Below are 19,871 nucleotides of genomic sequence, written 5' to 3'. Positions count from 1 at the left end.
ACCCAGACCCAGAAAGAGACAAATACAGTACGCACTCATTTATATGTGAGTGTCAATCTTCAATAGCCACAGAGGTCAGGGCTAGTAAGGGACCAAAGGGAAGGGTTCATCACCCTAGGGAGGAGAAACAGGATTGTTCTGGGGAGGTGGGGGGGGGGAAGGCGGGGGTTGGCTGAGAGTGGCCTCCATAGGCTTGGTCACCAGGGAGTAGCACGAATTGAAAGGATTAGGAGGTGTGACCTTACTGGAGTAGGCGTGGCCTTGTTCGAGAAAGTATGTCACTGGGGGTAGGCTTTGAGGTTTCAAGCGCCCAAGGCGGGCACTGTGGCACTGTCTTCATGTTGCCTTCAGGTCGGGAGGTAGAACTCTCAGCTACCATGTTCACCTGTGCACTGCCATGTTCCCCGCCATGAGGTTAATGGACTTAACCCTCTGAAACTGTCAGCAAGCCCCAAAGAAATGCTTTCCTTTCTAAGAGTGGCCGTGGCCATTGCACCTCCTCTTCACAGCCATACAACACTGACTAAGACAGGGAGGGGCCATTTGGGAGGTCATATGGAAACCTAATACAGTAGAAGCTTCCTAAAATGATCAAAATGACATTGGGAGACAGAGCCCCAGTGGACATCTCTCATCACCAAATGAATCCTCCAGTTGAAGGAATGGGTCACATCTAATTGAGTTGTTGGCTATGGGAACTCCCAAGCAACTCAGGATCTTGCCAAGACTGTTGACTGCTGTACACAAACTGATAGTCTGGCCCTATTGCTGAAATTGCCTGTACAACTTGTTGAACACAAGGCGGTCGAGCTGGTCCACCTCAGGTGACTAGTGGGTATGGTACAGGAAGGCACTCTGCACACTCCCAATGGAAAGGTGAACACCAACCCAGCTACGAACCCTGGCAGTCAACGGTGGCACTAACCAACCAATATCTGATTTGAGGTGAGGCTCACTCCATGAGATGGAACCCATTCCCAATACTGCTCAGGTGGCTAAGAACCAGAGACCAGATAGGCCAGGAACCCACGGGAAACCAACTACTACGGATTGGAGGGGTGAAATGACACGTAATGACACTGTGCCACACTCATGCATGGGTGCCTTGGCTCGGCAGCTTTCTCCTACAGTAATGGGAACAAACACAGAGACCAGAGCCAGATAATATGCACAAAGTGAGACTTGGAACACTCCATCCTCAATGGGGTATCTCCATCAAGTTTCTCCCCTCATGTATCAGGGAACTCTGTGGAGGAGGAGGGGGGAGGGGATGGGGAGAGGAGGAGGAGGAGGAGGAGGAGGAGGAGGAGGAGGAGGAGGAGGCAGTGCAAGAGCAGGTGAGGATGGAAGATTCCAAAGAAACAAGGCCTTCTTAACACAGCAGGACCACACATATAAACACACACAGAGAAACTGCCACAACACACACAGGGCCGGCACGGGTCTGGAAAGTGGGCACAGGATCCCAACCCTAATACAGGAGCTCTCTCCAGCTGATAACTGCTCTCAACAGGGAAATAAGCTCTCTCCAGTGGAGCTTCCCGGGGTATACGGAGGACTCTGAAGACCATGCCCCGCAGTAGATGGACAACACAAAACAAACTCGGTGGCATTTTGGAGGCTCTGTTCTCAGGATGCTTTGCTGGCACCTCTTTTTCCTTTCTTTACGTTTCTGGTGCTGTGTTTTTCTATGTGTTTCTCTGTGTGTGAATGTGGTAGTTGTTTGTTTTCTCCTATTCTGGTTTGTTTTTATTTTACCTTTCTTTTTCTCCCCCCCACCCCTGTTGTTGTTTAGTTGGGGTTTTTTTTTCTTTTCTTAAGATTTTTTTTTAAATGTATATGAGTACACTGCAGATGTCTTCAGACACTCTAGAAGAGGGCACTGGATCCCATTAGATCCTCTAGAAGTGCAGTCAGTGCTCTTAACCACTGAGCCATCTCTCCAGCCCCCAGTTCTTAGTTTTTTGGGTTTTGTTTGTTTATTTGTTTGTTTTTGAGACAGGGTTTCCTCATGTTGCCCTGGCTGTCCTGGAACTCCCTTTTTAGACCAGGCTGGCCTTGAACTCAGAGATGCGCCTGCTAGGATTAAACATGTGTCCCACCACTGTGTGTGTGTGTGTGTGTGTGTGTGTGTGTGTGTGTATAGATAGATAGTTAGATAGATGGATGGATGGAAGGATAGATAGATAGATAGATAGATAGATAGATAGATAGATAGATAGATATTTGTATCCCAATGAGAGAAAGAAAGAAAGGTGTGGATTTGGGTGGGTGGGAAAGTGAAAAGGATCAAAGAGGAACTAGGGGAGAGGAAAGTATAATCAGAATACATTGTATTAAAAAATCTATTTTCAATTAAAAGAAAAAGAAAGGAGAATAAAGAAATTAAATCATTCCAGGAAACTACAGCCCAGGGGAAAAAAAAAACAAACCTCTCTATGTTTTTTAATAGTCAAACTAAGTACTGGCTTACTTTGATCAAATATGTCAAGACGGGAGCTAAGCACAAGGTTACAGGAAGCTGTGTTTTCTGTCTGTAACGCCAGTGCCCTCCTGGGAATTCTACAGGCCAACTTTTCCTAGATCTGAAAATAACCTAATATAAGGTTATTTTTAAAAGACAGAATGCCCTGCTGTAATGTCTAGGTCACCAGAATGTCACCAAAGCACGCGTGTTATTGGGCTTATTAAGCAAATTACCACCTGCCTATTCACCAGTGACTTTAGAAGCTTGAACATCACCCAACCACATGGGGGCAGCTTTAAATACAACTTACCCTTAATACATGTTTATTAATTTATAATTTAATCCCACACGTGCTGGGATTTCAGGTGTGTGCCAGCAGGCCAGCGGTGTGAACTGAAAGCTTTGGTACTGAGCTGGATGGCTGGCGGTGTACAGCTTTTTGTACTTGCAAGAGTTCACACCACTCCAGAATAGCTCTGAGATGCCATGTTGAATACGGGGATGAGGCAGTTGGAGGATTCTGAGAGGCAGGGGTCATGAAGGGCCTGGGCCTCCCTGCTTTCTGGTCGCTGGAAACAGAACAGACTTGCTCCCCATTGCTGCTCCCTTGTTCTGCCCAAAGCAAAGGAGCTACCACACACACACACACACACACACACACACACACACACACACACTGAAACTGAAACTGAACCGAAGTAACGGCTCCTTCATAGTGGGGTGTCACAGGGACTTTATCCCAGCAGCAGGAGGCAAGTGGGCCAGCAACTGGATTATAGGACACTAGTGATGGTGTAAGTGGAGGGGCACATGTAACCCACACCTGGTATATTAGGGTCCAGGGATAATGGCAAGCACATTTCCGTCTCTCTACGTTTCTATTCTTAAAAGCTTATGAGATGCCTTGTTATTCCAAAGGAGAATTAAATACGGTGAGACTGCAGCAGCCACCCCCTGCACTCTGGCGCTCACCTTCCTTCAGAGTCTCTTTCGTCAGGCCTCTTCCATAGTGCTGGTTCTGTGTCTCGTAGCTGTCAGAGTGAAGATGATAAACCTGTCAAAACAAAAGTACAGTGAACTTTCAAACAGTAATGTGGGGTACCCTTGGCCACAAGGGGCGGTTTCAAGGCTAGTTACAGGATCCCACAGAGAGACATGAGTAGACTCAGTCACAGGAACACAGCCTGAAAGAGCACCTAGCATTCAGATGCCCCACTTCTGAAAAGCTGGTGCTAAGAGTAACAAACATTTTCAGTATGATAGAACTATCTACCTCAATCCATCAAGACTAACCCCAAACTTACAGAGCCAAGAAAAAAGCATCTCCTAATATTTACATTGAGCTGAATTTTGAGACACATGCCCTATTCAACACTTGGGGGAGTAGAAGGAGGTCAGGAGTTCAAGGTCATCCCTGGCTGCACGGCAAGTTTAAAGCAACAGATTACACAAACTCTGCCACAGAAAGGAGGTGGAGAGGAGTGGGGAAAAATAACACAGCGATACTCTCCCGGCATGCAACCGGCCCTGGGCTCACTCTCAGCACCAATAAAAGCAGGTGTGGCTGCACACACCTGTAATACCAGCACCTGGTCTGAGTCAGAGGCAAGGGGATCAGAAGTCCAAGGTGAGCTCAGAAGTCCAAGGTGAGCTCACCAACACAGATGAAGACAGCACAGGAGATGCGGTCTTCAAACAACAAAAGCGACCATAAAGAGTGCAGAAGCTACAATGTCTCTCATCCATATTTCCATCTAAAAGTTATCCTGGAGTCCCCTGGGAGACAGAGGCAGGTGGATCTCTGAGTTCAAGGCCAGCCTGGTCTAGAGTTCCAGGAGAGTCAGGGCTACATAAAGAAACCCTGGCAGTGGTGGTGCACACCTTTAATCCCAGCACTTGGGAGGCAGAGGCAGGTGGATTTCTGAGCTTGAGGCCAGCCTGGTCTACAGAGTGAGTTCCAGGACAGCCAGGGCTATACAGAGAAACCCTGTCTCAAAAAACCAAAATGATGATAGATAGATAAATAGATAAAAGTATGTTAGTCATTAACAAATGCAAACAGATGATAAAAAGCAATCATGAGCTATAGACATGATGCCCAGGTGTGGTGGCCCACACTTTTGACCCCAACACTCAGGAGGCAGAGGCAGGAAGATCTCTGTGAGTTCAAGGCCAGCCTGATAATGAGTTCCAGTCAGTGCTATGGACAAAAACCATGTCTAAGAAAAGGAGGGAGCCTATCCTACTCTTGCAGGGGACTCATGTTCGATTCCCAGCACCCATATTGTGTGGCTCACAGTCACCTGGAACTTCAGCTCCAGGACCAGAGGCCAGGCACCTGGACTCACATGCATCTACCCTCCCTGACTGACCGACTCGCCCCCTCCCGCCCTTCCCCCAGTCTGATTGGCTTGCAAATGCAACAGAACCATAGATGTCATCCAGGCAGCAATTAAGGTCACTATGATCATAAAATACCAAGTCACACCTCCAAAATAAGTCCATACCAAAATGTCAGCATCTACACTAAAGGCAACCACAAGACAACCGCCACCATTTTTTAATCATATAAAAGAATTCTAAAGTTCACAGAGTGCCAGGTACTATGGTTTTCTGCCTACAGTCCCAACTGAGGAGACCTCAGCGACAGGTTCCCTTCAGCAGTGGAATGTGCATACAGGAAAACAAGGAAAAACTGAAGTCCAAGGCCTTAAAGGGACTAATGAAAGCACAGCCTGACAGACACTAAAACACACTGAGTCAAGCGTGCGTGGGATTCTAGTATATAACAAAAACGGAGACAATATGGACCGCTCACTTAGTGCTATCAGTCCCTGCCATAATAAATCCAAAATACAACGAAGATCAAACTACACAAAATATTGGAGTCCTTGAGGAACTGACCAATGAAGAAATCGCCATGCTATTCAGCGCGATGTTTCTGTTCTTAGGAAATCCAGTATGGACAGAGAATCTATGAACAGCTGTAGAGCCAATTATTATTAATTTCCCCATCACAGGGTCAATATCCGTCCCAATAATTTATGTTCCCAAATGAATGGCACACACACAGCCTTTATATTTTAATATGCCTTATTCAGCACAGTCGCTGGGCCACTACTGCCTAACCTCCATCCTGTTAATCCCGAGTTATTACTTACTAATTCTATGTTCTCTCTTGGCTGCTCTGTACCCAGCTGGGCAGCCCTCTAGGTCATGCTCTCCTGGCTCCTTCACACAGCAGCCATGCCTCTCTGTCCTGCTCTCTTCTCAGACATGGTGTCTGATCTCCTGCTTCTCTCTCCTCTCAGTTCCAAGGCCAGGAATCCTAAAATCCCGCCTCTGTCTGTCCTCCCCAGCTATTGGCATCTTTATTTACCAATCAGAACCAATTGGAGGCAGATTCCTAAAAGCTACATGCAGACACACATGCAAGCAGCATTTTGGGGGAACATAATTAGCATTCGTAATACAAACAGCTACATTTCCCCCTTCTTGTCCAATTCAAGAGGTGCGTTTCACTCTGATATACATTGGACACAATTAGTTCTAGAAACAAGTATGTGTTCCCACAAAGCTGGCTCCCTCTTTCTGCCTCTAGGTGAGTCCCCGGGAACAACCTGCCCAGCTTTCACTGCAAGCCCCCTCACCCAGTGAGCCATCCTGCTGTCCCCTTTGTCTTTTTTTATATGCTCACGTTTATTATAGTTTTCTAAGATGAAAATCTGCTTGAACAATCCTCCTACTTCATTGATCAAGAAATGACGTCCAACATCAGATCTACTTCGCTGTTATCACCAGCTCATTAGCAATCGCCCACAACATTTCCTGTTTAAGACTCACAAGATCATCTGAGCATGCCTGCACACAGTGTGATCATCCGGCACATCTAGAAGAAACACTGGTTTAGAGGACCTCCCGCCTCGTTACTTCCCAGCTGCAGTGACGTTTGCAAAATAGCTTCAGTAATTTCTTCCTTCCCTCCATATGCGTTCTGGTATTTGTGTTGTGACATCAGAGCAACCCTGTGCTAGCCCTCCAAGATGACAGCAAGTCATCTCTGCCTCTGTAGCTCTTGCTTTGTCCCCTCAGAAGTGGTCCCAGGGTGGAGACACTCCAGCATCGCAGATGACATGAGCCCGACTATCCTGAGGTGAATAGTATGTGCAGGTATCAGAGCTGAAATACAAGCTTCTTATGTGCCAGTTAAAAGAAAAAAGATGTGGTAATTCATAGAACTATGCGCAAATAAAACTGGTTTAAATAAAAATATGAAATAATGCAGTTTTTTTTTCCTACTTATAAAAACAGTTCTTCTACCCAGCACTAGGCAGGCAGACAGGTGAATCTCTGAGTTTAAGGTCAGCCAGGTCTACAAAGCAATTTCCAGGTCAGGGCCATACAGTGAGATCCTGTCTCAAAATAGCTCTTTTCTTATAGAAAACTACAAAGAATATGTTTACTTTTAATCTTTATTGTACACGCAAACTTCAACTCCTCTAAAATAAAATTACTACATTGCCGTCTTAGGTTCTGGCCATTTCTCATTAATTGCCTAGTGCCTCTAAGGACCAGTGTTGCTGACTACAGACCAGAGAGCAGCGGATAAAAACGCCTGTTCCCGTAGCTCACGCTACAGCATGGCGACTCGACTCCACAGCACTTCAGTTCCACAGAGCGTTATGTAAGGAGCACACACATACACCTCCCGGAGCCGCTCTTACCCTCATGCCGAGCACCAGGAACCCGATCTCCTCCATCAGAGGGTACTTGCTGACCTGCTGCTGAATCTTCTCTGATGACGCAAAGGGGTCGTAGCTCTTCCGCCCAATCTTCACGTCCATTATACAGGGCTTGTTAAACTTATGAGTCACATCTTCCAGTTTTAGGTACACATCTGCTATTGGAGAAAAACCTTAATTAATGACGGGCAACCATTCAAACAACCCCCAGAGAAAAACAAAAAGAGGAGATGCTGGAGGAGGAGAGAAGAATGGTAGATCTAGCGCCAACGGGCACCGTAACAAGCATAAACCTCAGACAAATTCCTGCTATGTGTGACCAGACAGCATTGGAGCGAAGGGAGTGTCCAGCATCACACCCCTGAGAATGCAATACTGTCTAGCTCAGAATGAGATTTCTTAGTATTTTAAGGATTTTGTAAAGTTTGTTTGACATCAGTAAACTGGAGGCTAAATCCAAATGACCGCACCAACGCTCTCTTGCTAATCTCACATGCACTGTTGCTCTCTGTCACGGACACATCTCAGCACCCTGCACACATCTGCCCACAGAAAGCTTGCTGTCTTGCCTTTCACAAAAGCCCCTCTCACACTCTACCTTGAAAGCATGGATTTGGGTGTGAAGAGAAAAAGAAGGAATAGTTCCCCCTGTTCCTAAGGAAAACACTCCTGTCCAAATTCTCAATGAAACTATGATTCATGCTTTAGTTCTTGAGGCTGGAGGAGAGGGATGAGTGGGCACAGTGAGGACACACACCAGGAGGAAGTTAGCCTCCCAGAACCCACGTAAGGCTGGACATATAAAGTGATGTGCAATCCGAGCCTCCTACGAGAGATGGGAGGCAGCGAGCGGTAAGAGCCTTCCGGACATAGGCTGGCCATGTGGCCTCTGTGGCAGCCAACAGGAGAAGACAAGCCCCAAACAAGGTGGAAGTGAGAGCCAACACCCAAGACTGTCCTCTGACCACTGCATGTGTGCCATTGCTCATACATGTGCATGCACGGGAAGTGTGGGTGCACTCACACACAGTGAAGTTAGAAAAGCACACATTTCCTCTAACCCAGCTGGGTAAGAGGCATCAGAGTGAGAGGAGCCCTGTGCACTAATGTCCTTCTTTCCCGTCCCACCCAGACTGGCCCACTCTGAAAGGACAACAGAGGTTTGTGTGGAACCCAATGAGAACGTCCAAGGCTCTCAGACTCACCAGGGATAAACCTCCTGCGGAGGGTGAAGGATAAAGAGTTATCTTTCCATCAAGGCAGGTTAGCACTGTAGTCGAGGGGTCAGCAGTCTAGGGGCCTGAACCTGAAAACAGGCTGCCAGGCACTGTGACAACAGGCCTGGTCACTGCAACCCCACAGACGTCAGTAGCAAAGGACAAACAGACACAGCGGAGCTCCTGTGTTTAAAAAGGCGGCCACAGGATGGAGACCCTGGGAAAGGACAGCTCCACCCTCACTACGGTGTTGAAGAGCTTCGATAGCCAGGCTTACGTCCCAAGTGTTAGTAACCATGAAGGACCTTAACAAAGAGATACCAGCATCCCAGAGACTCCATCGTTAACTTGGAGATGAGACGTCAGAGTCACTGAAATAAGGCTGTCAGCTAAGGCCCAGCACACACCTCAAGGGAAGGCTATTCTCTTTGTGTTCAATACGTGTGTCTTGATAATTTAGACAAAGGGCCCTGAAAATCCAAACATAGATTTCTTCTCCTCTCTCATACAGTGAACCCCCTGCTAAACATGGGTGTAGCTTTCCCCGTCCTTTCCCACTGCCCTGGGCACTGTGGACCCAGCCCACCCTACGCTATAACAGACTGAGTCATTTCATCGGCAAACACAGTTTTACCTGTGTTTAGTTCAAGTGGCCACACGTGTGCTTCTTTTACTTCCTGGTTCTCCTGTCTGTGATTGGAATTATGTCACTCCTAGATCACTAGCCTTCAACATGACAATGAGTTTTAAGGTCTTCTGAGGACTGAGCAGGTGTTTCCTTTCCATTCCCTGGTTTGTTATACTCTCCCGCACTCCAGTGTTTTAGGGATGTAGGGTTCCAGGCCTCTGAGGACGGTCTGTTATCTCAGCACCCGGGAGGCTGAGGCAGGAGGACTTCGGACTAAAGACCAATCTGGGCAGCATGGTTATCAGGCCAGTCTGGGGTACACAGTGAGAGCTTGTCCCAACACACCCACACCCACACACTCACACACTCACACCCACCCACATACACACCCACACACACTCACATACACACACTCACACACACACACACACACATACACACACTCACACACTCACACACAAACACACACACACACACACACACACACACGTACTCAGGAGAGAATTAGGCCTGGGTGTGGAGGGCTTAACTGAAGCTTTTGGAAGAGAGAAATGAAGACAGTGGGACACAGCCTGAGCGGCAGACTGTTACAGACTGACAGTTGTCATGTCTATAAGCCTGAACACTGACTCACTCTGAAGATCGTGGCTAGCAGATTCTTTCAGTGATTTCAGCAGACTAAAGCTCAAGTCAAAGTAGGTCAGTCTAGAGACTCAGTTATGTAAAGATCAAAGGCATTTCGCTACAGGGCTGTCTCCTGAGGTAACTCCAGATCAGTGGCAAAAGCTGCCTTCCCAGCCAGGCCCCTCTGGGTCCAGAGTGAAGCAGTGATTTTCCCACCCATGGGATGCCACCATCAGTGAACTGTGGAACTGGATGGAAGGAGGAAGAGGTATCCGGGAGGGAAGTACTGAAGTGGGCTGGTCTCCAGCCGAGACGGCCTGAGGTATGTTCTCTGTCGGGATCTTCAGCACATGGCACAGCATGGGAAAAGTGGGCGATCCTTTTGGTGGGCTAGGGGCACGCGCAGAAACAGTCCTGAGCTCCTGGTTGCTAGTTCTGGTTCCAGCATGGCTCAGTTACACATGCCTGACTTTTGTAAGACATTCCTATATCCTTATAATAAAATAAAGTCCTTCTATTTAATTAAATGTGTTTGTTTGTACAACTTAGACCCACAAAATCTTAAACAAAATGATAGCACTTAAAGCAATTTCTACAAGCATAGAAAACTAAGTTCAAATGTCCCCTCCACCATATGCTAGCCTGTGCCATCCTAGCACGCCCTATACCTCAGCGGCATATACAGATTGGAGCAGTGGTCCTCAGCCTTCGGTTTTGATGGTCTTAGGTGACCCCTGTGAAAGAGTCATTCAACCCCCCCCAAAGGGATGGCGACTCAAGGTTGAGAACCACTGAATCAGAGGCCCACGATCAAACAGAGGCATTGTGGTCCACAGTGCTCAGGCTATGCCCGTACAGCTCTGAGAGCACCTCACAAGACAAGGCACTGCTGAGGTACTCGGGCAACAGCGTGAGAGCCATGCCTTCCAGAGCCGCTCATGAGCACAGAGCCTCACTGATGGATGAATACATCAACTATTAAACATGAGCATAACAAACAGGTATCCAAACCCATGCCAGGTCACCATGTGTGCAAGCTCAACTCCAACATCCAGAACAAAGATGGATGCAGGCCGGGTCCCCAGAGCAATCTACCCCTTCCCAGTAAGACAAACACAGTGTTAACAACCACAAAATGAAAGGGCACTATCACAACTCAGCCAGGCACTTGATGATAGAGACTCTCTGTCCTGTAGCTAATCCTATGCCTTGGCCCACAGTTAAACATTAACAAGAACATCTATTTATTACAATTGATTTTATCTCAAGCTGAAAAGAGCTAAGACAGCGAAATGCAATCTGATTGCATGCTCGACCGTGGCTCTGTATTTTCCAGTTCTCCTCTCTTCCCACACAAGACACTCCTGTTCACAGTTTGCCAGCTACACCAGTGTCTCCCTGCTTTGCTTCTGCTAAAGAAAGCCTTAAGAATTAGTTTCTATCATAGACAGAAAAAACACTGCATATGCCTTTACCCCAGCATCCAGGCAGCAGAGGCAGGCCAACCAGGCTACATACTGAGACCTCAGTTTCTAGGAAATTAAAAGGACACTTGCAAGAGTAGTTACAATGGTCTGCAGGGTAACTGCTCAGAATGCTATTCTCAGTCATAAATATCTGCATGTATTTGGGGCTAAGACCTTTAAGCCAGGGAGCAAGACAGGCAGACAGACAAACAGGAAAACGGCAAATGGGTGAATCCAACTTTGCTAACCCAAAAATCTGCAATATGGGGTCACAACCTTAAAGTTTATGAGCACCACCAACAGGATACTTCAGTGGAAGACGTCACTCGGGCCTCCTAGGTTAGATTACAGTAAGCCAGGCACACCACAAACACCAAAAAGCTGCCTTCAGTTTCCATGGAAGTGAGTCCCTAGTCTGGATTGGGGTCCTATCCCCTCTGCATATGCAAATATTCCCAGACTGGAAACACGGCTGTCTAGTCCTGAGGTAAGTGGCGCTCCCCTGAAGTCCACGGAACCTCAGCTCACTTGCTTCTTCTGAACCAGAAGTACAGGTGGCTCTTAACTACCCGGAGCATCCCTAGACGACAAGTATTCATCTAGGAGTTCCCACAGAGAAGAGCCAAGATGGCCACAGTCATGGAATCTGACACACTGAAGTTAGGGACCGAAGGTCAAACAGTGCTACAGTGTGGTTCAAGACCCACATATGAAGTCTGCAGCCTTGATTAAGAGACCTCATCACCAGACTCACGCTCTCATTTCTCCATGATGGTACTTCCCAGGCTTTCCCGAAATCTGAAATCTAAAGATTGTGGGTTGTGAGCAAGGCAGGAGACAGAAGCTGCGAAGGAGAAGCAGCCATTTGTAAGTGACTATAGTACTAAGCTGTGCTCGTGACAACTGTAACAGATTTATCAGTTACTGTGTAACACGTCATTTAAGTGAAGGTGCAAGTGAGTCTAGCGAAGGTAGGAAAGGAAAGCAGAAAGTGTTCCATGTTTTCCAGCCTTCACACCAACCCCTCATAAAGCCAGCTTGAGAACTGAGCCACGAGATGTACAGAAAATGCATTACCGTTTGGTGCGGTGGGAGGGGACCAGACGCCATAGTACTTGGGTAGGTGTTTTCGCAGCTCCAGGAGAAGAGCGTCGGCACAGTCAGCAGCGTAAACCTGAACAGAGGTGCAGGGCTGGTCAGCGTTCCATAAAGCCTCAGGAAGAGCAAGTGTTCATAACAGACTCATCCATAAAGCCTCAGGAAGAGCAAGTGTTCATAACAGACTCATCCATAAAGCCTCAGGAAGACTAAGTGTTCATAACAGACTCATCCATAGAGCCTCATCCATGCGCACGCAACAGACTCATCTGTCCTGAGGTGAAGTGGGCAGTGAATCCCAAGTAATGACAAGCAGCTACTTACCGCCGTGCTCCACGGGGAGCACTCTCCAGCTGATACGGCCTCCCCGTCAATAATTTTTGCCACTATGTGAGTTGTGTATAACTGATACCAAATTCAAAATAATTCTCTGGACACGGGCAAGTAATTCTGGCTGGTGGGCCAGGGTTGGGGTGTGTTCCTTGGCTAACTTTTTGGGCTACTTTTATTTGTATTTTTTACATTCCTTCATTGAGTGTATGTGTGTGTGTGGTGTCTCTGTGTGTGAGGACAACTTAAGGATATCAATTCTTTCCTTTCACCATATAGATCCCAACCAAACTTAGGTTACAGCCTTGGAGGCAAGCTCCCTTACTGGCTGAGCCATCTTGCTGGCCCCTTTGAACCAGTTTTAACTTACCTGGTTTTCTCACTAGATAAATATTTTACATATTGTTTATTTTATCTTTATGAGAACAGTGTCATTTATGGTAAAAGTTGAGGAACAGTTTTAATATACATCTAAGTGACACATAATTTTATGAGTTAGCACACTACAACAGTTAAAAGTTTAGGATCGAATTTCATTTGCCAGAAGCTGAACCTCACATCTAAGAGGAAGGGAAAGAAAATGAGTTGTTGTTTTTCTACCAGCTCTCTCCTGAGAAATGCTGACTAAGTCAGCAAACCGTGTCTCAGTAGTGCAGGGCGTTGATGCATCACACAGGACATGGCGGACAGTCACGCACCTGCAAAACTGCTCAACGGTCTAATTGTAGTCTTCAAGCCCAGGATTTTCTCAGGAAGAAAGAAAACAAATCTTCAATTCTCGAAATCAATCATTGTTGCAGGGTGAGCCAGCACATAGCTGCATGACCCAAGCCCATGGCCCAGAATGTGAGCAGCTCTGGAGATGGCTTCCAAGGAGACCATCATGGTGAAAACAAGGGTTCACCATGCTGAGGGCATTCTCGGAAAGTACACTAGGATATAAAACCCACAGAAGAAGATCTGAGACAGTCCCTGAGCAGGAGAGGGGGAGCCTTCAGACACCCCTGACTGCAGCCACACTGGGAGGCTAAGTCATCTCTGTCTTTCAAGCCAAACCACTGGCCGGTACTTTGTCCTGGCAGCCTGGCCAGTGAGCACTTCTTCTGTCAGGGGATCACCACATGGAAGGGTTCTTATTAGAGGGTCAGAGACAGCAGCACAGGGCAGAATCATGGATGTCAATAAAGGAAACAGGATTTCCTGGTGGGGAACAGGTACCTTCCTGCTCCCTTAACCAGGGCAAGGAAAATCAATACAGGCCCAAACAAAACCATCCAAAGGGTTGGGCGTGGTGACGTACAGGTGGTGCACACCTGAACTCCCAGCACGCAGGAGACTGAGGACGACTGCTAAGTCTTCCAGGAGAGAATAAGACCCTTTCTCAAAACAGCAACGGAAAGAGCAGATATAAGCTGGGCCTCATCCAATCACCCATGCCTTTGTGTCTAAAAGGACACTACCAAGACAGTGAGAAGCCAGCTGCAGAGGAGCGGGTGCCACCTCCGAGCAGGGTTTCATCAGGGGCTCATGTCCACAGTGCACTTCTGTGAGGATGGAACCACACCTCACATACACTTCAAGTGCAAAAAGGGGGGGGGGGCGGAGATAACGTCCTGAACAAGCACCACCCTAGAGAAGATACACAAAAGCCAGCACGCTCATGGAAAGAAAGCGGATCTGCGGCTGGTGGGCAGGCAAAGCAGGGGGAGCCTTGTGGTTAAAATGTTTTGCAGTTAAGAAATAATTGGTGGTCACGGAACATTGTGAACACACTAAAAAGTATCCTGAGTCATCGGATGAATTCGGTATCAGGAATGAGACCTTCTCCCACAGTGCAGGGAAACACTGAAGACTCCAAGAGGCAGGACGCTGTGGCACACAGCACCAGGCAGACTGCGGCAGGGGCACCGGAGTCCTCTGCCAGCCTGCAGTGTACAGACAGACCCTGCCTAACAAAGCAAACAAGACTCTTAGAAGCTTTTAACAAAAGCACTAACAGCATTTCCGAGAGTGACAAACTCTCTCTGTTGAGTGTTTTTCAAATTGTGGGTCACGACCAGTTGATTGAAATCAATTTAGTGACTCAGAATAAGAATCAGAATAAGATGTGAGGCAGAAAGGAAAATACTAGGGTTGCAGGAGGAACACTGGAAGATGAGCCTTGCTTGCACGCGGCTTGTTTGTCACGAGGGGACCCAGGACACGCTGTCAAACACATTTCTCACTCTGAGTCACAGCAGAAAACTGAGGAGCACAGCACCATCTTATGCCACTTACCATGGTATAAAATTCCAGCTCTCTTGGGCCCCGTGGCGGTGGCTGAAGCTGTTTCAGAACTGTACCATCTGGGTGTTGGAGTATGCCTGCACAACAGAAATCAGGCGCAGTCAATGCTTCGGTTAAGGGTCCCTGTTTTCCAGGACAACCACTTTCATAGATGGAAGGCTTTACCGGTACTTGGCTTTACCGGGACTTGTTTCAGAAGTTGTAATATTCAACCAGTATTCTCAATACTTATTACTAAGCGAGACCAGCACACCCTAAAGTCACCCAGCTTTCTTGTCTTCAGTTCTTCTCCTTGGGGGAGATTCTCTTATGGCCCCTGGATTTTTCTAGAAACTTCTCAGTAATAAACTTTCTATGATAGGTTATTGTGGGGGGGGGGGGGGAGTAGTAATACAACCCAGCTCATTTTTATAGATAAGGAAAAACGGTTTCCTGTGGCTATATATGAGTTTCATAGTTGGCAATGTTCTATATTTCTCTCATCTTCCAGCTTGGATACCTGGTTCATATCTGTGCCGGGTACCAGCATGGAACGTCAGGGATGCCTCTCTGTCATCAGTCCATACAATACAAAAGTCTTTTTCCTAGTCACCATATGCATACCAACAGTGGTCCGATCCATAGAAGTAGGAACAACCACTCATTGTGAATGGAAAATCTTAATCTTTACGTATTTCACAGAACAAGGACAATTAGAACAAAATGTAGGTTATAAAATTTCATACTTCTTATATATTATATATTATGTATCTATACTTTTTGGCAAGTGGCATGAACTTCTTAACAATAGTGGAAAATGGATAATTTAAAGAGTTAAAGCAGAAGTCTCGGGCAAATGAGTCTGAGGTCTAGTAGACATCAGGACAGAAGGGAGACAGTAGGTTGGGAGGGAAAGCTTGGCTGCTCAGATCTGGGGGATGCCGGGATTAGTCTAACCTGACTACGAAGGACTGACCAGAAACCTGTTTCTGAAGATGGACTTTAGGGTGAGAATGCCCCCTCCTCCTGCAGCCAGGAAGATGGACAGCGCATGGGCATCTGGGCTCAACCCCAGAGGGAGAAATGGAGGCATCAACAGCCACTCCCCTCTCCCCACAGCAGGCCCCAGGTCTTCTCAGTCAGCTGCCCTAACTACAGATGAGCGGGATCAGGCAACTGCAACCAGTTGTGTGGAGAAGCTGCTGACTGGATCAGAGCTTCATGAGCAGACCCCTGGGTCCTACAAAATAACCACCTTTTCTGAGAAAACTGAAGGTAGTGATCCCAGACCCAGGTGAAGGAAACCAAGCTCCAGCTGAACGCCATACAGCATCTAAGACCCAAGCCAGCTCCACGCTGCAGCCATTAACTAAGGAGAGGGCCCTTCAGAGGGGAGAGCCGAGCCATCCACTCTGCTTCCCAGTGCACTGACAGCAGGATGTCCCGAGCTCAGTAGCAAGTTATGAGGCATACCAAAGGGCAGGGAGGGTGCACCATCCGACAGAGGCTGACGCAAGACGGTCACATGATTACAATTAGGAAGCAAGCTTGTTCAACAAAAAATCTCATGTATGCTACAGAAATCAGAAAAGTGCAGAGGCCAAGAGAACTCAAGGAAATTCCAGAACTGAAAACAAAACAAAAACAAAAGAAGAAGCATGTAGGATGGAAATGACTTAAGTCAAATTAGCACAGAAGAAAGGGCAAAATGAACCTTAAGAGACGCCAACAGTAAGGGCTATGGTACCAAGGAAGGCTGAGGAAGGGCCACCACAAGTTCAAGGCCAGCCAGAGTAATATCAAGACCTTGTCTCAGAATGTAAGGAAAGTTGGACATGGTAGCACACGCCTTTAATCCAACACTCTGGAGGCAAGAGCAAGTTCCAAGACAGCCTGAGCTACAAAGGGGTTTCTTTTTGGGGGGGGGGTCTTTTTTGGTTTTTCGAGACAGGGTTTCTCTGTGTAGCCCTGGCTGTCCTAGAACTCAGAAACCCGCCTGCCTCTGCCTCCCAAGTGCTGGGATTAAAGGCATGTGCCATCACTGCCCGGCTTACAAAGGGGTTTCTAAAAACCAAAACAATAAGAAAAATACAAAGGAAAGGGCCAGGCATACTGGCAAATGCCTTTAACCCCAGCTCTGAGTTCCAGGCCAGCAACAATCCAGTATACCTACAGAAAGGGCATGTGAGGGTCTGGCTCTGAGTTGGGAGCATTCAAGGCAAAGTAAAATAGCTGAGAACAATCCTCTGGCAAGTTAGCCCCACCAGAACTAACACCAAGGCCTGTTTCAAAGCCATTAGGAGGCTGAAGCTGCTGTACCAAAACGCCTCAGATGGCGCTGGAAACCAGCCAATAATACTTCTTGACTCAGCTTACATGCAGCGTCTAAAGGGCCCCAGCTCTTAGAAAGCAGAATGGCGGCTGGCAAAGGCTAGAAATGAGGCTAGGGAAGTGTTCTCGGGTGTGGAGTTCCCGAAGATGAAGACATCCCAGAGTCTCAGGCTTGGGCGGGAGAGTTCTCAGCACCCTCAGTGGCTCACAGCTGTCTGCAACTCCCACTCCAGGTGACCCATCTTCTGCCTTCCACAGGCATCTGCACACACAGTGCAAAGGAACTCGTGCAGGGGCGCATACCGACACACGTGAAAACAGTACATTAACAAATAGTGCCTTTTATTGTGTGCAGACCGATGTTATTGTATGTTCAAATGATTAAGTTTGCTGCTGAGTCTCTTACCACAATAATCGCTGTGGTAAGAGCTCAACATTCCGGTAAGCATTCAGAAGGATCACAACTACACCCTGTTAAAATTTCCGTGCAAGGTGGCCAGCTGCGGTGTGACGAAGTCCTTCACACTTTCAAGTTCAAGGCCAGCCCGACAGGGCAAGCTCCAGGCCAGAAAGCTACCGAGTAAGACCTTCCAGTCTCAAAAACACAAAAAACGAACAAACAAACAAAAACAACATCAAATTAATGTAAAGAGTATTCTACGTAATTTAAAATTTTATTTCTTTATGCTTCTCCTTCTAGAAATTATTATGATGAACATAATATTAGGGTTTTTGTTTTCGCTTGTCTTTTTGAGACAGGGTCTCCTGGCAAGCCTGGAACTCAAGAGCCCTACCTACCTGTGCCTCCTAAATCCTAAGATGCAAGGCTTGTACCACCACTCTCAGCTCCTCAATGGCTTTTATATCTTCCTCTGATGGGCCATCATATACAGGCTAACTCGTACTCCTTTTATTATTAGAAATAGAACTGTGTCACCAAAACACAAGCATATACTAAAAGAATTGCATATTCTATTTAAGGTAACTATTATAAATATATTATAAATATGACAAATTTAAGAATTTTTTTTAATCCACAGCCAAATACAACTGGAATTTTAATGCATGAAGAAATACAAACCCCCAGACACTTCAAATATAAAGACAGGTTGGTTATAAGAAAAAAAAAAAAAAGTGGGGGTGGAGACATACTTCCCTGGTGCATGCTTGCCTAAACCACAGCGGCCCTGGAGCCAGCCTTTCAGTAGGAAGGGAGGGGTGGGAGGGAGGCAGGACTTGCACACTCCACCATAAGGAAGAGGACTACAGCACATCACACAGCAAGCTCCAGGACAAGGAGGTTTGCTTTTTTCTTTTGTTTGTTTTGTTTTGGTTTTTTGAGGTTTCTCTGTGTAGCCCTGGCTGGCCTGGAACTTGCTGCATAGACCAGGCTGGCTTGAACTCACAAAGATCTGCCTGCCTCTGCTTCCTGAGTGCTGGGATTAAAGGCATTTGACACCTTGCCTGAATAAGAGAAGGAATTTTGATTTCAATCTTTGTGTGTGTGTGTGTGTGTGTGTGTGTGTGTGTGTGATCAGAAGGGGCGGGCGTCAGACTGCCAGATCCTTTGGAGGCCAAGCTACAGTGGTTGTGAGCTGACTGGCGTGGGCGCTGGGAAAGCCATCCTAACCACTGAGCAATCTCTCCAGCCGCAAGGAAGGAAATCTTATCATATTTAAGAATTGTCATAATGACAAGATCAGGTGATTAGGATACAAAATTATAGATGTGCAACAGAGCTTACAATAACATACCTTCAAGATACAAGGAGAAAAAAATGGACAAGAACCATAAACAAACTCACAAAGATTTTCTGGTATTTGGTGGAGAAGGTTGTCACGATACACAGAACCCCAACAGTACAGAATCAGCCAGTTTACACACCTGTGTCCAGCTCGCACCCTGTCACTACAGTCCCAGCTGAGGTAGGAAAACAGGTCACCCACCACCACCACCCCACCCCACACACACCCGCCCCTGGGCACAGTTCAGGGTTGTCTGGAGGAGGGGACAGGAGGGAAAATCGCCCAGCAGAACACACAAGCCCTCAAGCTCAAGCGCTCTGTTTACCGAGCCCCAAATCTACGCGGATTGGAACCCTGCAGAGATGCCCTCAAACCACAGCAGTGACAGCAAGCCATGTGGAGAAATGCCGAATAATAGGAAAGTAACCGACACCACTGTAATTACATGTGGATCGAAACCACAGGAGGAGTGAGAAAGCGCTCCGCGTGCTAAGCGAAGACAAAGTTTGCAAGGTGCAGCTCGCCGTGAAATGTGTAGCTTTCAATATGTCTAACAGTGGCCGCTGGTGGAGGGCTCAGCGGGTAAGGGTGACTACCGCTAAGCCTGAGGACCCGAGTTCAAGCCCTGTAAACCATATGGTGGAAGGGAGGCCCTGTCACGAGTTATCTGCTGCACTGCCTACCTATCCCCTCCCGCCACCAAATCCACAAATGTAAGAAGAAGACAGTAAATATTTCTCTCATTCAGGAAAAGGAACTACACTCAAGTCCCAGAAAGATGGGTTAACTTTAAATACGTGCAGATGAACAAAAAGCCAGTTCAATAAAAACTGGATGCTGGGCATGGCAATCCCTCACTGCCAAGGAGAGGGGTCAGGGTCAAGAGTTAAAGGCCAGCCTGAGGGATGCAGTGAGATCATGTCTCAATAAATCATCCTGTCAAAGATGGACAGACCAA

The 19,871-nt window shown here is 47.1% G+C and overlaps 1 protein-coding gene across 2 annotated transcripts in view; it reads right to left on the bottom strand.

Moving 5' to 3' along the window:
- Positions 1 to 19,871, bottom strand: part of Ipmk (inositol polyphosphate multikinase) — a 36,583-nt gene that overhangs the window by 5,789 nt on the left and 10,923 nt on the right. The window contains exons 2-5 of one of the 2 annotated variants that reach the window (XM_031347253.1): positions 14,850 to 14,935; positions 12,222 to 12,318; positions 7,192 to 7,367; positions 3,440 to 3,521 (exon numbers count right to left, since the gene is read on the bottom strand). In XM_031347253.1, coding sequence (XP_031203113.1) covers positions 3,440 to 3,521; positions 7,192 to 7,367; positions 12,222 to 12,318; positions 14,850 to 14,935 — 441 coding nt within the window. The remainder of the gene's footprint in view (positions 1 to 3,439; positions 3,522 to 7,191; positions 7,368 to 12,221; positions 12,319 to 14,849; positions 14,936 to 19,871) is intronic. The other variant, XM_031347254.1, reaches the window with a different exon arrangement.

This window comes from Mastomys coucha, unplaced genomic scaffold, assembly GCF_008632895.1.
Source record: "Mastomys coucha isolate ucsf_1 unplaced genomic scaffold, UCSF_Mcou_1 pScaffold3, whole genome shotgun sequence".
Classification (NCBI taxonomy): Eukaryota; Metazoa; Chordata; class Mammalia; order Rodentia; family Muridae; genus Mastomys; species Mastomys coucha.
This window is presented reverse-complemented; position numbering and strand designations above follow the sequence as displayed.